At 34.9% G+C, this 27,877-nt stretch overlaps 1 protein-coding gene across 2 annotated transcripts; it reads left to right on the plus strand.

Annotated features, from left to right (window-relative positions):
- The first annotated feature begins 20 nt into the window (after positions 1-20).
- On the plus strand, positions 21-27,721 carry CHMP2B (charged multivesicular body protein 2B). 2 transcript variants are annotated; one of them, XM_047722215.1, is made up of 6 exons: positions 23-302; positions 13,156-13,247; positions 17,200-17,394; positions 21,500-21,602; positions 25,733-25,839; positions 26,024-27,721. In XM_047722215.1, exons 1-6 carry the CDS (start codon positions 269-271, stop codon positions 26,132-26,134), a joined length of 642 nt encoding a protein of 213 aa, XP_047578171.1. In that variant the 5' UTR covers positions 23-268; the 3' UTR covers positions 26,135-27,721. The 2 variants fall into 2 exon arrangements, with proteins under 2 accessions (XP_047578181.1, XP_047578171.1); XM_047722225.1 differs by lacking the exon at positions 13,156-13,247 and having other exon boundaries at positions 21-302.
- The last annotated feature ends 156 nt before the right edge of the window (positions 27,722-27,877 follow it).

Below are 27,877 nucleotides of genomic sequence, written 5' to 3' on the forward strand. Positions count from 1 at the left end.
TGCGCCTAATGCGCAGGCGCCGCCTAGAAGTGACTTCTCCAAAAAGTGTCTTAGTTCTCGGTCACCTGAGCCCGGGGCGACTCCGCTGCGGTAGGCTTCGCGGATACCAGCCTTCCACGGGTCCTGCCTGGAGACCCCGCCCTCTTCTCTCGCCCTTCGCTCCGCCACACCAAACCCTCTTAGGGCCTGTCCTTTCCCTCCTGTGCTTTCCCAGCCGGGGTCGGACCGGACCGGGCGGAGCCGGGCAGCCCAGACGCGGTCCCTGACCATGGCGTCTCTCTTCAAGAAGAAAACCGTAGATGGTGAGTTCAGGCCGGGCCAAAGGGGCCCAGCTCTGCGTTTCCCTGGCGTGTTTTGGGGGCTTCCGGCCAAGGTTCTTTCAGCTGTCCCTGGGGGCGGGGCTGGATCAAGTGGCCCCACAGGTGACCGCCCTCGTGCGTCACTTCTCTGCTTCCCCATCTCTGCTGACTCGCCACACCTCATCCTCACCTGAATAATCTGGTTTCTTCTCTCTGTAACACACACACACACACCACCTTTATCGGCCCCCTTTCGCGTCCCCCTCCCCCCGTTTTTCCTTTAGCGAGACCTTGAGCATTTCGAGGAGACAGGATGCTGCTGGCCCTTGAGTGTCATTAGATGGTGATTTGATGAATTTCTTGTTGGTTTCATCTGTTGGTTTTTTGCTTCTTCAGTTTGGAGCTGTATTACTTATACAGGCTTACAAACAGGAAAACTGTTCAGCTGGGGGAGGGGATAACAGGCTTCAGTTAGAAAATGAACCTGGGTCGGGGTCGACTTGCCCTTAAGAATATCCCATCAAGAGAGATGTGAAACAACTGCTTCTTTACTGACTCCAGGAGAAATACTGGAGAAACCAAAGGGAAGTGCCTTGGGTTTAGTTTTCATAATGTATTTTTCCTTCCCTGTGATTATCTTTTGCTGTCTAAAGTAAGATATGGTATGTATTATCTGCATAGAAGTTTACATTTTTATGTATTTGGCATGGTTTCAGACATTTAGTTCAGTGTCATATTAAGGGGAAAAAATGAATAGAGAAATATACAAATTGGTGTTTATGAGCAATTAACTGTAATGTATATGTAACACTGATTAATTACTCTTGATATTTTCATTGACTGCCACCAGGAATCAAATTCATTCAAGTTATTTAAAAATTCTGTTTCCTATTACATGTTGAGTCTAGGTTGCTGTTGGTTCAACCAAAGAATCCCTTCTTTGTAAGGGTCTAACCCAGCCACAAAAGGAGCAGTGGTAGCTAGACAGTGATTGGTACAAACAGGGTGCTGAGTCCAGACCTGGGGTAACTCCTTCATTCCTTTGTATTGACTGTTCCAGTGCCAGCAACATTATTTTGGGGAGGATAACAAAGACATCAATTTTACTCTGCCACTCTCCCCTTCACTTCAACACATAATGTAATGTTAGTCCTGATTTAGTACACAGCATAATACATTTTTGCCTACCTTGAGTGGGTGAAAAACCTTTTTTCGATTTATGGACTTTTTATTAACTAAGAAATACCATTTACAGTACCTGGACATACTTTTCAAGTTGGTGTAGGATATAGTACAATTATGTGAGATGGATTTTATTTGAGAATGCCTTCTAATCTTTAAGGGGGCACTTCACTGTTTCAGTACCAGTATTGTGGTTTCCAATTACTGTATAGTACTTCAGGGGAGAACAGGTTTATCTTTTGTTTCAGTTTTATATAGCGAGAATTTACTAAACAGAGGACAAGAGTTGTACCTTTGTTACTGTGACGTTACAAATTATATTTTAAAAAACATCATAATATTAAAGGCCAAACAGCTTTAATTGCTTAATATATGTCAGATATTTTCAAAGATATAAATATGAGTTCTATATTCTCATCACTGTGCTTCTTGGTGCTTTTGGCAGCCTAGTAACTATTGTACTTGAAGTATAGGACAGAATTTTAAAAAAAGTGAAGATGTGCAGTGAGGATTTTTAACTGTATACTCATTTGCACTTGGGTTAATTCATCCAAGAAATAATGTTTTTTGCTAAATAGATTTATTTGTGAAAATAAAGTCTTAAGGACTTTAGCGAGGAGCTGTACTATAGATATAAAGATCTGCATGTGAAATTTCTGAATGTAAATTTGGCTACCATGTACATTTACTATAACTACCAAACTGCATACTTGATTTTTTTTTTTACATTATTATGTCAGTTCAGATCACTTAATGCCATTTTAATTATAGATTTGTACTTTTATTCTGATATAGAGCTTTATTAATGTTTTTACTCCTTGTTTTATTAAAAAGAAGGTGTTTTGTTTAAAAGGTGACAGCATTCTTCTTAGCAGTAATGAGGCTATATATTATGAAATGTAATGTATTTTTATGGATTTTTTGCAGATCCTTGGACTCGTTGATTATTGATCATAAGATCTTTTGCTGTATGCTGCCTTTTTATCTGTTTCAGCAGTAATGAAATTCTGCTATATAAGGGAGATATGTAACCACATAGATCTGGAGAATAATTGAATCTTTTTGTCTCTTTGGATTGGCTGGAAGAGTTGCATACTATATCATTAAAGACTACTGCACTTGTAAATTAGAAAGGGAGACAACATTACAGCACTTATTACTATTCAGAGTTATGTTTAATTCATTTTGACACAAAGATGAACAAGTCTCTGCAGTGTATACTTTGTTACAGAAATTAATGAGAATTGTACCTCAATGCCATAGAAGATAAAGATATCTTTGAATTTGAAATTACAGTTGAGTATTTGGTTTTCCTTTTACCTATTTATAAAGTATACACATATACATAGGTTAAAGTGTTCACAGTGTTGTTTTTTCCCCCACGTGGACTAATGGTGACTTATTTATTGAAACTAATTATGAACCTGTGAATCAGGATGCCATGAGGATTGTCATAAATGAACAACTAAATATGTCTTTTAAAAAGTGAAAAATTTTAAGCATTATATAATTGTTGTGTGTTATCCTCAATAAAGGCAAATTTGAGGTCCTCCTCTAAGCCAGCACTGTGATAGCATTTTATATGCAGCATCTTATACTTAATTCTCAGAGAATTTAGAAGTAAATACTACTATCATCCTCACTTTGTAGGTGAGGAAATTGGGATACAAAGGACTAAGTAATTTGCCCAAGGTTACACAACATAGTGGCAGAACCAGGACGTCATCCCTTGCGTATTATCATTGGTAATATTTTCTTATTAGAGATCCTATGGCACGGTTTATTTTGCTGTTCTTCCTAGTATATGGAATTCTCAACTTTTGGTAGGTACTGTGTAATGGTAACCATTTATCTGTGAACCAGGCTCTTTTTCCCTGGAATCAGTGGTAGAAATTTAAATTCAAATAGTAGTAGAACTAGAAAAACCCTCCTTTCCCTGACTCTCCCCCTGACCAGAGTTTCTTAGGAAGTATTGTCCACTGTCTTTTTACTCTTCCTGTAAACTTCTTTTTTTTTTTTTTTTTAAGATTTTATTTATTTATTTTGACAGACAGAGATCACAGGTAGGCAGAGAGGCAGGCAGAGAGAGGAAGGGAAGCAGGCTCCCTGCTGAGCAGAGAGCCCGAAGCGGGGCTCGATCCCAGGACCCTGGGATCATGACCTGAGCCGAAGGCAGAGACTTTAACCCGCTGAGCCACCCAGGCGCCCCTCCTGTAAACTTCTTGAAGGAGTAGTGTTGTCTCCCATTCCTACCCCTTTAATTCTCAGACCACCCCCAAATTCTGTAGCAGTTTGCTTTACAGCTTAAGCAATGAGATCTTGCTAAGATGATCAATAACTCCTCGATTGTCAAAATGGCCATTTTTTAGTGATCAGCTCTTGGGCCTATGTTTTGCATTTGATCCTAATAATAATTTCTTTATTGAAATTCTCTTTTGGCTTTCATGAAACTCTTTAATATTTTCCTCAAATTCCTCTAACCCCTCTTTTTCTTTCTCCTTTCAGGCTTTTTTTTTTTTTTTTTCCCCTTCCTTCCTTTTTCTTTTTTTAACCCTGCTTCCTAAATGTTAGTGTTGTCCTTGCTTCCATCTTGGGCTGCCACTTTTCTAACTGTATACTCTCTCCCTGCATGATCTTATCCAAAGTCTTACTATTTTAGTTATTACCTAAGTGCTGCTGGATCCCAAATTTGTAACTCTGGTTCTATTTTTCTGAGTTTCAGACCAGTGATTTGCTGAGTATCTCCACCTAGAGGTCCCAAAGTACCCCAATCTGAAGAGATTCCAAACAATTCACCACCATCTACTTTAAGTCAGTTCCTTTCCTGAGTCTCCTCTTCCAGTGTTGGCAAGTCTTGATATTGCCTCCTACCTTTAATTAGTTACCACGTTTTGCTCCTTTTGCCTCTTAAGTATTTGATGCATATGATTTTCCACTGTTTGCCTACAACTCCTGCTCTAATACAGATCCATTTTTCTTGTAATTTTATTACATCACCTTCTGCTTTTCTTTCCTGTAGCTTCATAGCTCTTAAGTTGTTCATCTACAGAGTTGCCTTGTGATTTGATCTACCTGAAACCCAAATCAGACTGTGCTACTCCTCAGTGTAAACCCCTTTATTATATCACTGGTACCAACACGATCAATGAGAGCTCTTTAATAAGGCACATGTGGCCTCCTTGATCGTCCCTGTCTTCCTGTCATGTTTCTGAACATTTTACTGTTCAGCAGTATTGTCTTTATATTCATCAGGACATACCATACCAAACTCTTTCACTCTCTGACATATTTTTGGTCATGATGTCCAAATGCATAGAACCATCTTTTTCCTTCCTCTGGCTAACCTGTACTATGAGAACACACCTCAAACTGTGTTAAGTATCTCACTCTTGTATTCTCCTTTTTTTAGCCTCTGCTTCCTGACTTGCATTCACTGGAACTAAAGGAGATCCTTGTGTACTTCCAAAGTTGGATTATGTTTATTCAGAGTTTTTCCTACATTGCATTTATGGAAGGTAGCAGAGTCTCTTCAGCATACATGAAAGTATCTCTGCAGCAATTTATCATTTAGAGACAAAATTTGAAAATAATAGTATTTACTAACCAAAAGTAGTGTTTCCGGCATTCAGAGCTTATTATACTCTACATCCATGTATCACTGCCACCTCCGTGCAAGTTTAGCCAAAATTTGAGGAATCCTACTGATAGAAGAGGAGTAAGCTTCTTGGTTTTGGCGGTATTGGGATTGTATCCATGTGTGCTAGTAGTCCAGGGTTCAGAATGTGTGAAGTTTTGACTAACTTGGGATAAATCTCCTGTCAAAAGGTAGTTGAGACATTTGTGTTATCTTAAGAGAGAAGAAAATCCACCATCTATATAACTGAATCCCCTCCAGAACTTTTCTACTTTCTTCCAAATAAGATAGAACAGTCTGGTGCTACCTATAATGCCTAGATCTTCCCTAGGATGCTTTGTGTTCTCTTAGTGCTTATTATTCTGAATATTTAAAAACTCAAATTTTACTTACTGTTTGGCCCCTACATTCTTGGCATACCAAAGAAAAATAATTGAACATGGGATTCAGAAGCACAGTACTCTCTTTTGAGAATTTTTCTGAGTTAAAGTTCTCCATACTTTTTGGTATGGAGATGGATGGGTACCATCCATGGATATTTCTGTAGGAAAATGTCTCCCCTTTGTATTTCTGCATCCCTAGCATGACCCCAAAGACTGGTATTTCTTTTCATGCTACTATTTTCTACCTTCAAGTCCATAGGTCTGTGAAACTTTCCTTTTATAGGATCTTTCCTTCTTGTTCCCACTTTTATCTAAAGTGAGAAAATGCTCTTTCACAATTTTCTGAACTGAAGCTGTTATTGATGATGGTACCAAAGCCTGTCTCTTTGAGGACCACATGAGACCTAAAGATCTACTAACAGAGCCCATATGAAGACCTTCCTTCAGCTCTGGAAAACACTGATATTTTACTAATAAACTAATCTGAATGAATTTCTCAGTATTTGAGTGACTTGAGATTTTACTGAGGGGAGGGTGGGGAGCATTCCTTTTATGCTACCATAGGGCTAGACTCCTATTTTCTCTTTAATACTCCACCTCCTCTTTCCAAGAAAGTCCTACTGAGTTTTTCAACTTCAGCCTAGTTTTTAAATGGCTGGTTGGCTCCCAGGACTGTATGTAGGAGAAATCTATTGGCACAATCCTCCACAGTCCTTTCAGTTTCCCCCTAGTTGGTTTTTGTTCTTATTTTTCCTTTACCATGTATCAGAACTGGTTAATTAAGCTGATGCCATTCCTCCCTGATTTTTTTGATACATAGTTCCAAACCCTTGAAACATTTGCTTACATTCCAAGTTCTGATTCCTCCCTCACCCATTCCTCTCATTGTCATTTTCCCTCTGCCTGTCAGTAACTTTGGTTTCCAGAGCCAGTGTTTTCTAGGAACGGACCTTAAATGTTTCTTTCTTACCCTTTAGCCGTTTGAATTTGTACCATTTGCAGTTTTCTTCTTCTCATCCACCCAAGATGCTGGTACACCCCTGCATAGTCAGGATGCCTTTCCTCTTTACTGTTGGGTGAGCTCCACCACACCCCCTTCACACAGGTGGTTCTTCTGTTCAGTAAGTAGTAGGACGTAGCTAATAACCCATTAGTCTGCCGTTTCAGAACTGCAGACCCACTGCTTCAACTCACAGCTGCTGCAGAGTGTGCAGATAAAATCTAAAGGAAAAGCTTCCTGTCTTCTCAGGTCTTAGTCTCCAAAACAAGTTAATAAAAATGGTAACGCAGGATATGCCTTACTTATTCTGTGCTCCTATTTCAGTCCCTATGATCACTGGATTTAGGATAACTGATAGGCAATAAAAATGTATGGATCCAAATGATTTTTTTTCTTTAAAGAAATACATTTAAAAGCAGAAAATATGATATATTAGATTAAAATGTCTATCTTGGCCTTAGAGTAAACATAACCTTATAGTAAAGAATAAAACCTGTATATGGTAGAGTGGATGCTGTCTAGTACACCAGTGCCTCAAGGCTCCTGGGGCAGAAAACTGAACTACTCTGTAAGCTTGAGATGGGCCACCTCCTTTTCCCCAAAGGAAAGGCACTTTAAACATATTTAAAATATAACTCACAAAGAAATGAATGCCTGTATCTAGAGTTGATAATTACTTTTTTGCTTTAATCCTTAAATGTGCAAATTGTATGTAAATAAGCAAGGCCAGGAAGGACAGCCATAATTCAAGTTGGGGCCTAGCCTCAAACCCCAGTAGAGAATTCTAGTAAGCTAGGCTGGACCATATGGAGACCCCCTTTATTTTGTTTTTATTTTTTATTTTTTATTTTTTTTTGTAAGCAGATAGATCTTATTGATTCAGAACTAAGGAGAGCAGAATGACCTTTTCTCTCTGTATCTTAAGTCCAAAATTTGAGTCTGTGATTTATATATATGTATGTATATGTATATATTTATTTATTTATTTCACTCAGTAAAAAGAGCCTGAAAGGCTTAAGATAGGCTTTTAATGCCTACAGTAGAGCTGGCTTGGTGTCTTCTAAGTGTTGTGCTGAGTATGGGTGAGAAAGACGGTGGTGGTTTGGGGCAGTCTCTGAACTCTTTTCTGCCTCACCAAATGGTAGCAAAGAACATATCATAGTCACAGGCATGTATCATTGCCATTTTCACAATGTGAAAGTTCTTTATTACCACCTATTATGAAGTACTTCACAGCAACCCCACAAGGTAGATGAAGTGCTAGAATATAAAAATTTGGGCATATTCTTTTGCCTAGAGAAAGAAGCAGGGATGGACAGGAGCCAAGCACTCTATCTCCTAGATTCAGTAATACCCAGTACATGTTTCTGTCATTGTCTCGACTTGGAATGAAAAAAGGGAAAAGCAGAAAACTGTAAGGGAAATACCTGGATATTACAGTGTTTTATTTTTCCATTGTATAAAGAGATCTGACATAGTCAAGGTTCATGGTTAAATTATTAATCAATTATCAATCAATTACCAATTATCTTGGTAATCAGTAGAGTTTATTATACATCTTAAAGGGTAGAGTTTATTATACATCTTAAAAAAACTATGCCTGTAAGGCACATTCTTTTACATTTAAATATATGTTTGTACTCTTGCAGGCCACTGCTAAATATACATTGGGGTAGTAGTTGGCATGAAGTGTGGTGGGAATACAAGTAGAATAAAGAAAATACTGTGCTCCTTGCTCTTAAAGTGCTTGTAATCTTGGGAGGAAATCCAGCCTACCAAAAAATAAATATAATGGAAAATAAACTTGGCCTAAAACCATTAAAAGTGTCTCAGAATCATTCTCTTATTAGTTCCTCTGAATTATCTAGAAGACCAAATCGTTAAATGTGTATTTAACATAGGGATTGCTTTTTTTAAAAAAAAAGTTGAGAGTAATATGTTTGTTTTGTAGGATTATGCCTATCATCTCATATGAAGAAAATGTTTTACTATCTTTCCTTACTTACCATAATATGTTTTAATGTGTTATGACTATATTTTAGTATGCAACATTAGGTGCTCTCTCAGTTTATAGCTTAGAACTGTTTAAATATTAATATGTCTATTAACTATGGTGCTATGGAATATGCAGTAGTTAATTTTCTTTATTTTTCTTTCTCTAATGTACTGTGACAGTTATGGTACACATAGTTATATAAAATTAAGAAAAGAGAAGTAAAACTATTTTGATTAAGGTACGTGTTTTGGTAAAATTTCGTGTCATAAGTAGTGTTTTGCCAACAGAGATGGCTATATCTATTTTCTGCTCTCTGATTCTCTGACATCAACTGTTGGGACCAAAAAGTCAGTCAATCCTAACACTCTGGAGTTAGCACAGAAACCGCAAGTTCAGGGCTCAGGCCTCCAGGACTGTCCTTATCCTGGATGCGAGTCACAAGTCCCAGTTGGCCACGAGTACTTCTGACTAACCAGTTGTAAATTCTAGAGTCCCCATAACTTCCTCCACAGTTTGATAATTTGCTAGAACAACCGTTAGAACTCAGGAATAGCCAAATGGAAGCAAAGTTTTGGAGGCTGTAAGTGGCACAGAGCTTTCATGCCCTTTTCAAGCATGCTGCTCTCCCAGCACATCAGTATGTTTTTCACCAACCCAGAAGCTGTCCTAATATCTTTATTCAGGAGTTTTTATAACCCAGTCTTCAGTTCCACTCCCTTCTCCTGAGGTCGGTGAGGGGAGTGGTGCTGAACTTCTACCCTCTATTCAAGCATTTGGTCTTTCTGGTAACCAGTCCCCTCCAGAAACTACCTACGGGTACCCCTTCTTGAGTTAAAAGATACTCCTACCACTAAGGAAATTCCAAGGGTTTTAGGAGTTCTGTGCCAGGAACTTAAGACAAAGATCAAATGCATACTTTTTATTATATATTATACCACCCTATAATGAAAAAAATATATATTGATAGAATTCGAGATCTTAGCAGTCAAGGCTTTCAGCGATTGCTTTGCATCTGTGTCAGTTATTTGATCACAATTTGACTTGTCAGTGTGGTGGCTTCTTTTCACTTCTGTACTCTATGGCTTTAGAAGATCCTCATCACTATCTCATTGTTACCATTTCATTTCATGCTAGGTGAGTTTAGGAAGTTGTCCATACACAAAGATGTTATACTCCAGAGTTCATTGTAATTTCATAGTTTTAAATACAAAATATATTTTCTGTTGAAAGAGTAGGGTAAGTGGTGAATGTTTTTATACCAATTCATTGGCTTTGGCAAGATAGCGTGCTAAGTTCAAAAGAAGAAAATTGGTAGTATTGAGGATGAAAAGGCCGATAATTGCTTTTAAATCTAGGGAAATGAGAACTTTGCTGTTCAGTGTCTACAGATGTCAGAGGAAAGATAATGTGTACTGTGGACTGAATTGTATGCCCCAAAATTCATATGTTAAAGTCCTAACCCAATGTGACTGTATTTGGAGATAAGGTATGTAAAGAGGTAATTGAGGTTAAATGAGATTATGAAGGCAAAGCCCTAATCCAATAGGAGGATGACTTGTAAGAAGAGGAAAGAGGCACCAGGGATGGGCACACACCAGGTAAAGGCCATATGAGGACACAGCAAGAAGGCAGCCATGTGCAGGCTAAAGAGAGAGGCCTGGGGAAAAATCAAACCTGCCAATGCCTTAATCTTGGACTTCGAGCTTCCGGATCTGTGAGAAAATTAGTTTCTCTTGTTTAAACTACCCAGTCTGTGATATTTATTATAGCAGTCTTAGGAAACACAAATTGTGACAATAGAATTACAGCCAGTGCTCCACCAATATAATGTTAGTGAGAAACAGAGTATGCAAAGGTGGGGAAATAGATGTCTTATAAGGAGGAGCTCTGGCATCGTAACTTTTATTTAGAAAGTCATTGTAGTTGATTAGTTATATCTTATGTAATGACTTGAAATGTAATACAAATCTATAAGGATTATGTCTCTGATAACTTTATTTCTTGTTTGCCTGAAAGGCTTCACAGCATAATACAGTAGTTAAAATCAGAGACCCTAGAATCAGACCGCCTGTATATGAACCCTAGTACTGTTTCTTCCTTGGGCAGATTACCTCACCTAATGTCAATTCCCTTCTCTGAAATAAGTGAGATAACAGTACTTACCTTTGTGGTTGTTGTAAACCTTTTAGTATGCTGCCTGTTTTTCAATGTAAGCACCTATCTTTATTCTGTGTAAAGTTGTATGTTATACACAGGAATGTGTAGAAATAAGTTGTGATGTTCCATCAGCAAAAGGATAATGGATGTTGGCTCTGTTGTTTTATTTGAGGTGAAATTCACATAATATTAACCACTTTAGAGTGAACAACAGTTCAGTGGCATTTAGTACTTTCACAATGGTGTATAACCATCACCTCTAGTTCCAAAACATTATCATCACCTCACAGTAAAATCCTGTACAAGTAAAGCAGTGCTCAGCATTCTCTTCTCTCCCCAACCCCTGGAAACTACCAGTCTGCTTTCTGTCCTTACGGACTTATGTAATTTGGTATTTCATATGAACAAGTCATAGAATGTAACCATTTATATCTGGCTTCTTTCACTTAGTATGATATTTTGGAGATTTTGGATATTCACGTTGTAGTGAGTATTAGTACTCCCTTTCTTTTTACACTCCATCTCTCTAATACCTAGAAGTGGAATTGCTCGGTCATATGGTAATTTTATGTTTATCTTTTTGAGAAGACACCAAATTGTTATCCACAGTGTCTGAAACAATTTACATTCTTATTGGCAATATATAAGGGTACCAGTCTTCACATCCTTATTGACACTTGTATTTTTCCATTTTTGTTTTTCATTACAGCCCTTCTGGTGTGTGTGCAGTGTCTCTCATTTCCCCTATGACTAATGATGCTGAGCATCTTCTTCTTGTATTTATTGGCCATTTCTGTATTTCCTTTGGATAAGTATCTATTCAGGTCCTTCAACCATTTTTAATTAGATTGTTTTGTTTTTAAGTTATTAAGAGTTCTTTATATATCCTAGATGCTAGACTCTTTAATATGTGTATAGTTTATATATAGTTTCTCCCTTTTTGTGGAATATCTTTCCACTTGATAATGTCCTTTGGTGCACAGCCTTTAAGTTGCATGAAGTGTCTATTTTTTCTTTTGTTGCTCATGCTTTTAGAGTCATATCTAAGAATCTGTTGCCAAGTCCCAGATTATGTAGATTTACTCCTATGTATTTAAGAATTGAAAGTTTTTATATTTGGGTCAGTTTTTTAAAAAAAGACTTTATTTATGTATTTATTTCTTAATTACTATTAATTGTGCATGGGCACATGAGCAATGGGAGGGACAGAAGGAGAGGGAGAGAATCTCAAGCTGACTCCACTTTGAGCATGGAGCCTGATCTCGAGATAATGACCTGAGCCGAAATTAAGAGTTGGACCTTAACTGACTGAGCCACCCATGTGCCCCTAATTAATTTTTAGATACACTGTGATGTAGGGTCCCAATTTCTTTGTTTTTTTTTTTTTTATGTGGATATCCTGTTGTCCCAGTGCCATTTGATGAAGAGACTATTCTTTGTGTTGTTGTTATTTCTATTTTTAAATCTACTTCTTGACTAGAAAGGAACTCTAATGAAGTAATTAAGATTACTGGATCCAAATCTGGCATTACTGCTTATGACCTTGTGACTTTTGGCAAGTTATTTAAACTTCCTAACACTCAATTTTCTTCAAGTATAAAATAATAGAAAAACCAACTCTATAACATTATTGTGACTATTGTATAATGCATGTACAGCACTTAGCAAGATTCCTGATAATGAGAGATCAGTTTTGGCAAGAATTACCATCAATATTTGTGATTTTTAAAGAAATAACTATTTAGTAACAACTAACCCAAATTATGGTCCATGAGACCTAGACTAATACTAATTCTTCAAAAGATGGGAGTAATGAATCCAAATGAGTTGAAATAAGTTAGAAAAACATTATGATTGAGTGGAAATTTAATAGTGTAGCAGGGCAATTATGTATGTTAAATACACCTTTCCAACTGTCATTATTTTATGAATAAGAAATTTGAAGTTTAGAGTATTAACTGATTTTGCCGAGATATCATCATGCAATGAGCCAATGGTAGAGGGAGGATTCACATCCAGGTCTGCCTCATTGGAAGGTCTGCTGCTTCACGCTATTATATAATAACTTAATGTAGAAAAAAGGATTTAATAAACACATGATCTGTCTTCCTTCCTGGAATTTCATAAAATACTAGAGTAAGAAAAGATGAAAAGTGTGTGTGTGTGTGTGAGTGAGTGAGAGAGAGAGAGATATATATGTGTGCCACATAAAACATTGCATACAATCAGTTCTCTAAGGGAATATTTTATTGTGATTTATATATACTTTTGGTTAAACTTCTGACTATAGCATCTGTACTTTTATAATTCTTTATATAATTAATATTTATAATCCGAGTATTCATATTTGACTAATCTTTTAGTATATTGAATGCAAAAATTTTAACATCTAGTAAATCAAGTTTTCTTTTTTTTAAATTAAGGTCTCCAAGTCTAATATTTCAATTATTATTGAAAAAAAATTTGGAATTCATACATTTAGGTGTCTTTTGTGGTTCTCTTAGATGTAATAAAGGAACAGAATCGAGAATTACGAGGTACACAGAGGGCTATAATAAGAGATCGAGCAGCTTTAGAGAAACAAGAAAAACAGCTGGTAAGTAGAACATTAAATTTCAGTTTAACTTTTCAAACAAATTTGGAAATTAGTGTCAGAATAATTAGCTAACTAAGAAAAAGACACATGGCAGGTGGTAAGTGATTTACTAAGAAATGACATTTACCGTCTTCCTGCATTTTCAGCTTACCTTTGTTTATTGTGTCATTCTGCTCACTTTTATAAGGATTCTTTGAATTCTGCTGGTTATAAAATCAAATTATTCTTCAGTTTGTAGAAGTCATGAATGCCTAGGAGGAAGTATTGCTCAAAACACAGCTACTTCATTCTCAGTTAACAACAAAGACAAAATAGTCCTGAATAGCAAGAAAGGGTTACAAGAAATAATTATGTGGACTCATAGGTATCTTACTTGATTTTTGGTGATCATTGTGTCTGTGATAATGAATGTAGTTTTTAAAAAATAGATTATCTTGTCCATTTTTAAATATTTTTAAGTTATGTTTTTAAATGTGTATTTAATATGGCTTCCTTCACTCATCATAATTATTTTGAGATTAATCAATATTGTAACATAATCAGTATTAATTTTTTTTTATTTACTTCATTGTATGGATGTTGCACAGTTTATTTATCTGCTCATCAGCTAGTGGACATTTGGGTTATTTCCAGGTTTGGGCTCTTTTGAGTAAAGTTGCTATAAGGATGCAATTGAAGTCTTTGTGTGAACATATGTTTTTGTTCCTCTTGGGTATATTCCTAGGAGTGGGATTGCTGGATCATGGGGTAAATGTATGTTTAACTGTGTAAGAAATTGCTAGACAGTTTTGCAAATTGGCTGTAATGTTTTCTGTTCCTACCAGCTGTATATGAAAGTAAAGTTGTTTCACATCCTGGCCAATAGTTAGAGTTAACAGTCTTTTTACTTTTAGTCATTCTGGTGGTGTATAGTGGATTGTCATTTTAAATTGTATTTTGCTAATTACCAGTGATGTTCAGCATCTTTTCATGTGCCTTTTTGCCATTTATATGTCTTTTGCCAAAGTGTCTATTAAAATATTTTACCCATTTTTTTATGAATGTTTATTTATTTATTAGGGTTTTTTATATATTTCAAATACAAGTACCTTACTAAATATATATTTTACAAATACTTTCTTCAGTTATTGTTCTTTTATTTTCCTGATAGTGTCTTTTGTAGTACAGAAGATTTTTGTTTTTATTTTTATTTTTTTTTAAGTTTTTTTTTTTTTTGAATGATCTTATTTATTTGACAGAGAGAGATGCAGCGAGAGAGGGAACACAAACAGGGGCAGTGGGAGAGCGAGAAGCAGGCTTCCTGCTGAGCAGGGAGCCCAGTGTGGGGCTTGATCCCGGGACCCTGCGATCATGACCTGAGCCAAAGGCAGACACTTAACGACTGAGCCACCCAGGCGCCCCAGATTTTTATTTTAATCAAGTGCAATATATTATCCCTTTTCTCTGTGATTAGTACTTTTAGTGTCCCAGGAAAGCTTTCTCCAATCCAGAGTTGCTAGTTTTTCTCTTATGTGTTCCTCTAGAATTATATTTTAGCTCTTATATTTAGGACTGTGAACCATATTGAATTAAGTTTTACTGTGTTATCAGGTGAGGGTAGAGCCTCACTTCTGCATCTGTTGAGATGATGATCATGTAGTTTTTCTTCTTTAGTCTGTTAATGTAGTGAATTACATTTATTGATTTACTAATGTTGAATCAAGCTTTTTCTCCTGGGATAAGCTCCATTGGTAAGACATGTTTTTTTAAAAAATATTTTTTTCTCAGTATGCTGAAATTTTGCAAAGAATATTTCCATCCATGTTCGTGGAAGATACTCATTTGTAGTCATCTCTTAATGCGGTGTCTTTATTTGGTTTTGACATTTGAGTGATGCTGACTTTAAAGCATGAGTTGGTTTCTCTTACTGTTCCTTTACTGGAAGAGTTTGGGTATTTCTTCCTTAAATGTTTGATAGGATTCATCAGTAAAGCGATTGGGAGGGAAATTTTCTTTGTGGATAGGTTTCTAAACTACAAATTCAATTTTTAGGAAAAAATAGATACAGAATGGATCAGGATAACTGTCTTTTTATATGAATTTTGGTAGTTAACATTTGTCAAGTGATTTGTCGATGTCTATTAAATTTTAAAATGTAATGACCTGTTATTCATAATATTCCCATATTATCCTTTAACATCTTTAGGACATGAAGGGATGCCCTGTTTTGTCTCACTTTTTTTTCTTTTTTTTTTTTTAAAGATACTATTTATTTATTTGTCAGAGAGAGAAAGAGAGAGATATCACAAGCAGGGAGAGCAGCAGACAAAGGGAGAAGCAGGCTCCCCATTGAGCAGTGAGCCTGATGTGGGACTTGATCCCAGGACCCTGGGATCATGACCTGAGCCAAAGGCAGATGCCCAACCTACTGAGCCACCCAGGCATCCCTCCTTTGCATTCCTAATCTTTGTAATTTGTGTGTTCTCTTTGTCTCATTTTCCCTCCCAGGCTAATAGCCTGCCAGTTTGATCAGTCTCTTACGAAAAATGGCTTTGGATTTCATCAATTTTCTATATTTTTCTTTCCTACTACATAGATTTCTTTTATTATTTATATTATTTTTTACTTGTATTTACTGTTTTACTTTTTCCTACTTTCTCAATTTTCAAGCTTGTGAGATACTTATTTTTTCCAATTTAGGCTTTAATGTATAAATTTCTCCCTAAGAGCTATTTTAACTGTAACCCACACATTTTGATATGTTCCATTTTCATTTTATTAAATTCAAAATACTATCTTATTTCTCCTGAGATTTTTTCCAATTCATGACTTATTTAAAACCATGTTGTTTAATTTCTGCTTATTTATAATATTCCTTCCTTTCCCTTACTGATTTCCAGTTTAATTTCATTGTGGTTAGAGAACATACTTTGTATGCTTTCAGTCCTCTTCAATTTATTGAGTCTTGTTTTCTGAGCAAAATATGTTGTGTTTTGGTGATTTCCTTCTTTTTTAGCGTACACTTATAAAGTATTCTGCTATTGGTGGTGGCGTTTTTATAAATGTTGGTTAGGTCAGGTTGATCATAGTATTTTTTGTAAATATGTATCATTACAGATTCTCTATCTACTTGTTCTAACAATTATAGCAGTGTACTGGAGAGGAGTTGTTGAATACCTCATGCTAATTGTGTGTTTATCCTTTCAGTTCTGTCAGTTGTGCTTCACATATTTGAAGCACTGTTCTTAGGTGCATGCACGTAGAGGATTGTCCTAACATCTTTATATATTGATTCCTTTGTCATTATGAAATCCACCTTTTTATTTCTGGTAGTATTCCTTGTTCTCATGGGTTTTTTTGTTTGTTTATTTGTTTTATCTGATGTTAATGGGCACACTCCAGATTTTTAGATTTTAGAAGGTAATTATAGGGAATATGTTTTCTGTCCTTTTACATAGGTTTGGTTTTCTAATTAAAGTCGGTTTCTTGACATAACATACAGTATAGTTTATATTCTTACATAAAATGACAACTTTTATTGAGGTTTTAGGTGAACCTTCTCACTTGGTATAATTGTCTTTATTATTCACTTTAAATCAACCACTGTGCTCTTTTTGTTCTATCCCACCAATTCTTTGTCTTTTTTTTTTTTTTTCCCCTTTTTTCTACTAACTTTTGGGTTGAACTTTCTCATTTTCTTTCAGGCTCTTTGTAAATACAATTTTATAGACTTGCTTTATATTCGTAGATGAAGGTACAAAGTCCCTTGTAAACATGTGGAATAAATTGCCCACTCAAAAAAACTGTTTTTTCTGTGACTTTATGACTGCCTCTTCCTTTCTTCATGATCAGGGAGAAAAAGGTATATAATGTTTGTGTGATTTTTAATTTTTTTTTTTCTGAAGTAAATCATTAGGGATTACCTACCTATCAATGATTTTATTCCTAATACTCTCTTTATTTCCTTTCTTAGGAGTTAGAAATTAAGAAAATGGCTAAGATTGGTAATAAAGAAGCTTGCAGAGTTTTAGCCAAACAGCTTGTACATCTACGGAAACAAAAAACAAGAACTTTTGCTGTAAGTTCAAAAGTCACTTCTATGTCGACACAAACGAAAGTGATGAATTCCCAGATGAAGATGGCAGGAGCAATGTCTACTACAGCAAAAGTAAGTGGAAATTTTATATCCATACATTTATGGTTTTATTAAAGACATTTAAGGATTCAAAGGATTCAAATCAGATTTAAAAGTACCTCCTGATGTATATGTGGTACAGAATCTGTGTAATATTTAGTAAAAGGAGTTATAATATGAGGTAATCCAGATAACTACTTCTAGAATTTTTAATTGAAGCATATTCCTTACAACATTAAATTAGTTTCACATGTACATAGATTCTTTATTGATATGTTTTACATTAAAATTTCTTATTTCAGGACATTCTGATTTTTCCAAGATCATGTGTAGCATCTAAATTTTTTAAATTGACTTAAAATGTTGTTTGCTGTTTTCCCTTAAATTCTTAGATTTTTGGTCTTATTTCATTAAGCTGTAAGTTTTAATTACTTAGTAATTTGCTCTTGATTCATCTTTATGTTTGTGTCAGAAGGACACATGATTTTTGTCAGAAGTATTTATCAGTTAATTTTATCAGGAACTTATGTTTAACTTCCAGTCTTTATATTTAAAAAAAAAAAATGTTTTCACTATAGAATTTAAAGGACTTTGAACTGTTTTTAGAGAGGCAGAGTTCGGTGCTGGGTTGGAAGGAGAGGGAGAGGATCTTAAGCAGGCTCCACATGCAGCATGGAGCCCAACATGGGTCTCGACCTCACAACCCTGAGATCATGACCTGAGCTAAAATCAAGAGTTGGATGCTTAACCGCCTGAGCCACCCAGGTGCCTCGGAGCTTTTTGATTTTTTAATAATGAGTCCCTGGATATATATGAAGTACTATAAGGAATAAGAAGATATTTAAGACAAAGGCCTGTTCTTACAGATTTTATTGTTCAGTTGGGGATGGGGTGGGAGGTTAAGCTATATCTGACAGGGAAACTACCTACTACATATATCAACATTGCTAAGTGTGTGCTAAGTTTCAGTGAACTGTACAGATCTTTGAACTGAATGATCTGAAAGACTTTGCAGAAGACCTAGGTCTTAAAAATACCACTAGGTGAGAGCACCTGGGTGGCTCAGTGGGTTAAAGCCTCTGCCTTCGGCTCAGGTCATGATCCCAGGGTCCTGGAATCGAGCCCCACATCGGGCTCTGCTCAGCAGGGAGCCTGCTTTCCCCTCTCTCACTTCGCCTGCCTCTCTGCCTACTTGTGATCTCTGTCAAATAAATGAGTACAAATCTTAAAAAAAAAATACCACTAGGTGTTAAATATAAGGAAGGAGGAGTATGAATATGAAGACCAAGAGAAAAGAGAGCCGCAGAGGAAAGTAGGAGGTTCATATTAGAAAAATGGTATCTATAGTTGATTCTCATTATTTGAAGTAGTTAATGTTTTGTTAAGTTGGAAACACTCGATTAGTGAATATCAAACCATCACTCCTAGGGGAAATAGAGGGTTAGGTTCTTGTGAGCCTTTGGTCGCAATGTTTTTGTCAACCAGCTTATATCTAAGGTTGTTTTATGTGTTTCTATTGAGACACCACAGTTAATAAATGTTGATTCATTAACATTGAACTGATGCCTAATCAAAGCTTAACATGTATTTTCTCCATGAATACATTATAGTTTCATGCACTTAGGAACACTACGCAACACTTTAGTACTATGATTGAGGCTATTTTAGTAAAAGCAAAGTCACCAACAAAAGGTAGGTAGACCACAATAAGGATAGTTGTTTACAGTATGAGGGTTGAGACAAGGCAACACGGTGTCACCTTGTTAGACCTCAGCTGCAAACAAGCACGTTCGGCAATTCATATTTTTTGCTGTTCTCTACTTGTCCACAGAAGAACACAAAAGCTCTATGATACTAGTATGAGGTTACAAATACATATTAGTGAGTAGGCAGATCCACAAATATGGAATCCAGAAATAATGAGGAGCAACTATAATTGTGTTGTAGATTAACAGAGCACATGAAAATAGAATTTATCCATCTTAGCTGCGGTAAGTGCAGTGACACCTTATGTTCTTTAAAAAAATAAAGGACATTTCAAAAAGAGGAAGTTTCAATATTAGTTCTGTCAGTTAACTTACTCTTGATGGATCTGTCATTTTACAGAGAAAAATATAGTTAAGGACAAAAACTTGTTTTCCTTTTTTCTTTCACAAACGGAACTAAACATCTAATTGAGGAAAAGATCGTATGTGATGATCACATACTTGAGATGGGTAACCTTTCAATAATGTTAAGGGGAGAACTACTTATTTTGCTATTTTTTGCAGGTGGTAGGCCAGGAAAAGGTACGGAATATGGTCCTGCCTTAAAGGGATATCTGAACTAGAATTTTCACTTAATCTTTTTAGATACTTGTTAATTCAGCAAATATTTGTTTAGACCCTATATAGGTAGGAAATACAGCAAATGATGGGGATGAAGTGGAAAGCAAAACCAGGCAAGGGTTTAAACTGTACGGTCTATTTCAGATTTTATTTATTTATTTGAGAGAGAGAGAAATTGGGAAGAGGAACAGAGGGAGAAATACAAGTATACTCCATGCTAAGCTTCGAACCCAACACAGTGCTCAGTCCTAGCACCCTGATGAGATCATGATCTGAGTTGAAATCAAGAGTTAAGTTGGACGCTTAACCAACCAACTGAACCATCCAGGCGCCCCTGTACAGTCTTTTTCAGAAACAGCCCATTTGAGAGGTTGTTTAGTGTGGTAATTAGGAATATATATTACTTGAGTTCAAATCTCACTTCTATTCACTAGCTTTTGGCAAGTTATTTTGCCCTCCTGTGCCTTCATTATCCGTTTTTAAAACAGGAACAGCAATGGCACCTAGCACATAAAAAAGATTTGTCAGGTTTGAATAAATGTCTTTTAATGTTAAATGTTATATATAAAAGTGCTTAGAACCGTGTCTGAAACATAGTTAAGACTCTATAGGCATTTACTGCTTTATTATTATTATTATCATCATTGTTATTAGTATTAATTGCAATAATACTATAAGTTGCAAGAGAAGTAATATAACTTATATCAGTAAATAGGGAATTCCATCAGTAGTGAGGAGGATTTAACAGGAATATCTATTCTAATCAGGGGTGTCAGGGACGATTTCCCTAGGAAAGTGGTGAAATCTGAAGTGTTGATAATGAAAACAAATGGAGAAGAGCATATGTAAAACAACATATGCAAAGATCCTGTAGCAAGAGAAAGTATGGAACGTGTAAGGAAGTGGAAGATCAGTGTGGCTGGAGGGCAGTGTACACCATAAGACTAGCTTGTTAGAGTTCAGTGGTGTTTGGTCTCACAGTGAATTACAGATTTTGGCTTTTGATACAAGAACAATGGAATCCTACTTCAATGTCTGTGTGGGCTAGAGGGGGATGGGGAAAATCCAGTGTTACACTTAAAAGTTACTTTGGTATTAGCAAAGTTACCAAAGTAACTTTGTAGTATCCAAAGTTAGCAAAGTAACCAAAGTTACTTTTGCAGTAGATTGTATACAGATTGGGAAAAGACTGCTTGGTATCTTTGAAACTGATGTATTTTCTATTGTATAGTGTTTTTTGCCATAGTAGATAGCATTAATCTCTTTTAATGAAATAACTTGTGAATATAAAACATAAGAGGATTCTTTTCAGATATTTCTATAAAACTCAGTGTTCTGTTCATTTCTTTAAAACACGATTTAAAATATGTGAATGGATTAAGTGTGTATACTGTGTGTCCCCCTTTTTAGTTTAGACATCAAAAGCTTAATGAAAAAATTTTATAAAATTTAAATTGTGATTCTTTTCAATTTAGGCATTACGTGCTTGCCATAGAGTAGGCAAATGTAGTTGTCCCATTTGAATAGCAATGGATTTTTTTGTTGACAATACTTTTTAATTTTTTTTTTTTTTTGGCCTACTGTTCATATGAGTTCTTTCACTATGGTCTTTATTACATAAATGTTAAGCAGATGGTTTCCAAGTGAGTATTTCATTTTTTCTAGAATACTGAACAGTCTTATGTTTGATTATGGCAGTTTGTATATCTTTAGAAAGCCTGTATCTAATTTGGTTTGTTCTCTTTGGACTTATTTCATAGTAAAAATGTCACATTTATGTAGCCAACATGAATCTTTTCATATATTTAAAGACAATGCAGGCAGTTAACAAGAAGATGGATCCACAAAAGACATTACAAACAATGCAGAATTTCCAGAAGGAAAACATGAAAATGGAAATGACTGAAGAAATGAGTGAGTTTAATAACTTCTGATGAAATTTAGTTTTTTTATCTTTGAATCAGCCAAGTTTATTTACTAGCAACCTCGTATTCTAATCCATAAAAGCACAAATGTTGAAAAAAGCAATGATACAGCAGCCTTCTGAAAAGATGTCTATATTATAACTCCAGTGTATTTTTTTTAAAGATTTTATTTATTTATTTATTTGACAGAGAGAGAGAGATCACAAGTAGGCAGAGAGTCAGACAGAGAGAGAGAGAGAGAAGCAGGCTCCCCGCTGAGCAAAGAGCCCGACACGGGGCTCGATCCCAAGACACTGAGATCATGACCTGAGCCGAAGGCAGCGGCTTAATCCACTGAGCCACCCAGGCGCCCCAACTCCAGTGTATTTTTAAATTTGCAAAATATAAGGCTCAAATCCTATCAAACTTTACTGGAAAGAAAAATATAAAATATGATATGCCATATCTTTATGCCATATTGGCCCCAGCGGTTTTACTTCATTGATGAGGGGACCAAAACCAACTTGTGAATAAAAGAACTCTTCATGGTATGAATTTGGTAGTTTCAGAGTTTTGTGTTGATTCTTTCATACTAGAGAAGATCCCTATTTCTGTTGGAGGTAGAGATAATGAAGTGCTTTTGTTCTCATTTTTTCCTTTTCCTTCCCGGAGTTATTTAATATTTAGTTTTCTTCTTTTTGATTACAAGTTAGTTTCATTTTGTAGAGGAACTATGGAGAACACAAAGGAACAAAGTTTATTTAAAAAATCTATTATCACACCACCCAGATATTTTTTTTTTTTAAAGATTTTATTTATTCATTTGACAGATCACAGGTAGGCAGAGAGGCAGGCAGAGAGAGAGAGGAAGGGAAGCAGGCTCCCCACTGAGCAGACAGCCTGATACAGGGCTCCATCCCAGGACCCTGAGATCATGACCTGAGCCGAAGGCAGAGGCTTTAACCCACTGAACCACCCAGGCGCCCCACCACCCAAATATTTAATTTTATTATTTAATTACTGTTAATGTTATATGTTTCTTTCCTGTATTTTCCCATAGCTTAGTTAAATCATACTACATGTGCAATTTTGAACCTTATCCTGATTTTAAAAAACATAATAGTATGATATACACATGTACTCATGACGTTAAATCTTCTCTGAAGTCTTTTTTTTAATACTGTATAACATCAATATTAAATAACATCAGTCTTAATTTATTGAACCATTCTTACATTGGTCAGTAACGTTGTTTTAAAATTTGTTGTGTATTTGCTAATCCTTTGATAAATGTTTCTATATTATTTTTTACTACATTTTAAAAATATTCTTAGAGTATTAGCTTTTATAAGCCTTTTGGTTCATACCACATTCTTCCCAGAAAGATTATCCCAACCTTTATTTTACTGCTAATGAATAATCCTGGTCAACATTACTTAACATTGTTTGTCACAACTGACATCATTGTTTCGCAAAGGTTATTTTCTTACTGTTTTACAACTATGTAGAGCTATGCCAGTTTAGCTCTGCTTAGCTGTCAGCATTTTAATTTAATGGCGTTTAGGGAACAAAATAGTGGACAATTAAATAGTATCTAATTAAATTACCAGGAATACTAAACTCACCACTGTTCAAGTATTCAATTTCAAAATATCTGTTTCCCTTTTAGGAGTTAATGTCAGTGTATGTGTGTCTTTGATAGTTCAGCAATTCTTTAGCTTTGACTGTGAATCTTTGCTTTGAAAAATAGGACTTTTTTGAAACATCATTAGTGAATTTTTAATGACTGTGAGAATTGTCATTTATATAATGATCACAGTATCTAACGTGTATGTGATTTCCAGTGATGGCACAGGTGTGAGCAGATTTTAGAGGAATTAACTTTTCCATTAAGCTATAATGAAGAGGATCAATAGGCTCAAACAACTCGTTTCTGTCATAGTTCTCATTTGTATTTTAGTATTTTGCAAATGGGTCTGAAAGAGTAGTAATTGTTGGTGATTACTCATTTCTTCTATGACCTAGTAAAGTACATTAACATTAGTATTTTCATCCAAAGGTAAATTCAAGGTTTAAATGGATATATCTTTTTCTAATTGAAATTTATATTGTACAGTACTACTCCAGAACTTGTTCACATTCCATTTTGGAAACAGGACCTTTGAGAAATCTGTATTTTATACACATACACACACACATTTTATATACATATGTATATGTATGTAAGTACATATATATAAATTCAAATACATAAATTATATAATATATATATATAAAATATGGTTAATTTTGTTGTACTTTTTCCAAAAGCATCCTTCTTTGTTAATCCCCAATTATACTTCCCTGTTTTTCTCATCTATCCCCTTCTTTCATTTTTTCTGCAGCTACTTCTTAACTGAGTCCCTTATAAACTTTGACCTATACTCCCTACCCTCATTATTGCTTTAATTGCATCTAAATTATTTTCCCAGAAACTTACTTCTGAGGATTCCAGTGAGATTCCTTTAGTGGCTTCTTGCTGACTATAAAATAAAACCCCCACATGTAAATCAAAAGCAGTTTTCATGTCAGGCCCCTTTATTTTGCCAGTGAACATACTGAGGCCCAGAGAAGTAAAATGACTTTCTCCAAAAGTTGAATCTACACTAAGTGGAAGAATTGAAACTCTAATTGAAGGGTTAACATTTGCTTTATTTCTTCAGAGATGATACTATGGTTTTTTTTTTGTTCTTGAACATAATATAGCTTTTTCCAAATGTACTTTATGCCGTTGAGCTAACACAAAAAAATCAGGTTGTCCAGTCATGCTCATACTAACCAGAGATCTTAACCAGTGTCAAGCTTTATTAATTATATCAAGGACACAAGCAGTTAAAATGTACATGTGAAACAGGGAACATCCCAAATGATTCCCCAGATCTTTTTTCCCATCTCAAACATAAACTCTTTGACCCAGAATAATGGATACGCCTTTTCCATTCATACTCCTTAAATAAAAACACAACAGAAGAACTTGCCCTACTTGAGTGAATCCTTATTGTCTTCCACCAAGTCTTTACTCATTCTGTACTCTTCTATTGCTGTTTAGTCAAATCCTGTGCATCGTTCAAGGAGCACCTCACATGTACTTCCTCCCAGTTGGATGTACTCTCTTCCCTTTATCATCTTTCTTATTTATACTGATTATTAATTTCTTTTCTGCTTAAATGTAAAGTACCTGAGGTCTTCATTTTTCTCTGTCCATTAATTGTAGTTGTACTACAACTGCCCAGGCAGTTGTACTATACTACAGTTGCCCAGGCACTTTGTTTCAGAAGTAAATATGACAATCCTAACATGATACTTTCTATACAGAACCTTTCCCATAAATATTTTGGGAAAGAAAGGAAAGGAGGAAGAAAGGGATATAGTAGTAATAATCTTTGCAAGGTTAAATTGGATGTCATTCTTCAGACAAGTTTAATAAAACATTGAACCTTGGACTTTGTTAGAATATTCTGCCTACATGTTGAATGTAAATTTAAGTATAATTATAGATCTAAAAAGAGTAAATTGTCTCCCTAATATTTACAGGATATTTGATTCTTGAACATTATTCCATGGTCAGATTAAACAGCTACTAACTTGCTCAATGAATATAGTTTTTGGAATCATTACTTAAAAACTTTAATTTTTATCATTTTTATAATGGTTTATATTTATTTATATTTATATATTTTATATAGATAAATATATATTTACATATATTTATATTTATTTATAATGATTATTTTTATAATAATATTTTAATTTTTATCATTATTTATCATAACTTTAATTTTAATCATTACTTAAAAACTTTGGCTGTGAATTTCTTTTGTTGTTTATTAAAGACACATTTTTAAAAATCAGAGTAGACTGTTTTATTATAGGATAATCTATATTGCAATGAAAAGTTCTCCAGATTTCATAACTCAAAAATGTGTAAGTGAACTTCACTAACTTTTGAAAATGACTTTTGTAGTTTGTTGGTTCAGCTAAGTTTGCCCTGGAGTAATATACAAATATGTGTACATACTTGGGCCACCTTCTAAAAATGCAAATCTAACTTGAAATCTGTTTGATAGTAACTGTAATTTTGTTTCTCCCCTTTCCCTCAAGTCAATGACACACTTGATGACATCTTTGATGGCTCTGATGATGAAGAAGAAAGCCAAGATATTGTAAATCAAGTTCTTGATGAAATTGGAATTGAAATCTCTGGAAAGGTATGAATGTCTTCCATCCTCGGTCGGAAATCAATTCTACCAATTTTGTCACTTAAAGTTAGCTTTTGCTGTTAGAGGCATCTTTTTATATATTTGAATGACAAACGTTTTTGTAGCATATCCTTTGTGTCCTTGCCCAGATGTTTGATAATGCACATTTTTTTTTCCTTTTCCTTTAATATAGATGGCCAAAGCTCCATCAGCTGCCCGAAGCTTACCATCTGCCTCTACTTCAAAGGCTACAATCTCCGATGAAGAGATTGAACGGCAACTCAAAGCTTTAGGAGTAGATTAGTCAGAAAAACCATAATATTTTGCTTACTTATAATTATTTAGTATAAACCAGGCACAGTGCAGATTCCTTTTACAAAACACATTTATTTGCAAAAATGAAGACCATGGAGCAAACAGTTGTTTTCTAACCCATGACTATTTTGAATCTTTTACCAAAGAATGACAAGGATGCAAAAATGGGAACAGTTTGGATTTTAATTAGAACTCTTTAGAAATGATGATGTGTAAAATGTTTGACTTCTCTTCTGCATGGCATAGAGAAATTATATTCGTTACTTAGTGTTTATGTTCTTTTTGCAGTGAATACAAAAATCTTGTTAAAAGCCACGAGGCACCAACTAAAGAGACATGTAAAAATATTAGAAATATATCATTAATTCTGTATCTGTTGCTTGTCCTTTGTTAGCGATATGTAGTATGACCATAGGCAGTTCAGCTGCCAAATTATTTTTAAATGATCCAAAAGAAGAGTGCTGTTTAAACATCTGTCCTAAAAACAGTCATGAGCTTTTCTTTTCTTTCTTTTCCTTTGGGAGAACATTCTAGTTGGTAAGTTTATTACCTTTCAAAATGTGCTTGGCACCTGCCTTAAAAAGCACAAATATATTGTGCACATCTTTAAGTTATTTTAATGGACAGAAAAGACTTAAATTTTAAACCGAAATTAAGGCCTCTTAGAAAACTTACCCTGGCTCTCTTTTATAAAGCTTATGAAAGTGAATTGAATGAATTAGCAAAAACAGGCACTGAATTAATAACATTTTATAGTAATAAAACTGTATTTTGGTCTTTCTTCCAAGAACTGAGAAAACTTTCCCCATATAAGATATAATTTAATCTCTGTTTAATTTTGATCAATAATGTGTATATTGAACCCTCTGAATGGAAGCCATCCTTTTTAATTTAACACTACTATGACAATACTATGACAATACTTGACTTAAATTTTAAAATTAAAAAATAGCATTTTTTTTCTTGGTAAATAAACTACAACTTTGTCAGAAATTATTGCCTAAATGTGTATTAATGTATTAGCAGTATTTTTTAAGGTCAAGTTGCTATGGTATTTAATGTATGTATAGGAAGTGAGAAAAAAGAAAATGGCAGATTAGTTAGGGATAGAATTTAGGATTAGGTTTGTTTAAAAAAGTCACATTGTAATATATGGGTTCTAGCATATTTCACCATAAAAACTGTAGAGATCAGATAGGTGTAAACTTGGTCAGCTAATGAGGATGGACATTTTGGTCTAAAATCGACAATGTGAATCCCATTTTATGACAGGGTCTACATGTGGCATATGGATTGGTGGGAAGAATGTAAAGTTTATATTGTTTATAATTCATAAACCATTGTATGATGTTCAAAGATCAGGTCGCATTATTGATAGAATTAAATAGTTTCCCTGACCATTGATGGGTCAAAACATTTTACTGGATTATAGAATGTTAAGCCAGAATTTGTTTTGATTCTTGGATGTACTTAATGATGCCAACTAACTTTATTTACTTTCTTGTTTACATGCAGGGGCTTTTGTTTTTAAAAATTATTTTGTTAAAAAAATTCCAATAAAGATTTATTGCTATTATGCTTTTTTCCCTTATCTTTTACTCTATTATTGGCTTCTGCTAAATTAACATTTTTATGCATATCTGGTAATTCTTCAAAAGAATGATTTTTATTATTTTCCTAGAAAGAAAATTAGGTAACTGTCTTCTTTACATTTTAACAAACGTCATTTCTA

The sequence above is a fragment of the Lutra lutra genome, chromosome 1, assembly GCF_902655055.1.
Source record: "Lutra lutra chromosome 1, mLutLut1.2, whole genome shotgun sequence".
In the NCBI taxonomy this organism is placed as follows: Eukaryota; Metazoa; Chordata; class Mammalia; order Carnivora; family Mustelidae; genus Lutra; species Lutra lutra.

Coding starts and splice junctions, on each gene's coding strand:
- CHMP2B (XM_047722215.1), top strand. CDS start 269: ATGGCGTCTCTCTTCAAGAAGAAAACCGTAGATG. Junction 303..13,155: donor CAAGAAGAAAACCGTAGATG/GTGAGTTCAGGC, acceptor TGGTTCTCTTAG/ATGTAATAAAGGAACAGAAT. Junction 13,248..17,199: donor AGAAACAAGAAAAACAGCTG/GTAAGTAGAACA, acceptor TTCCTTTCTTAG/GAGTTAGAAATTAAGAAAAT.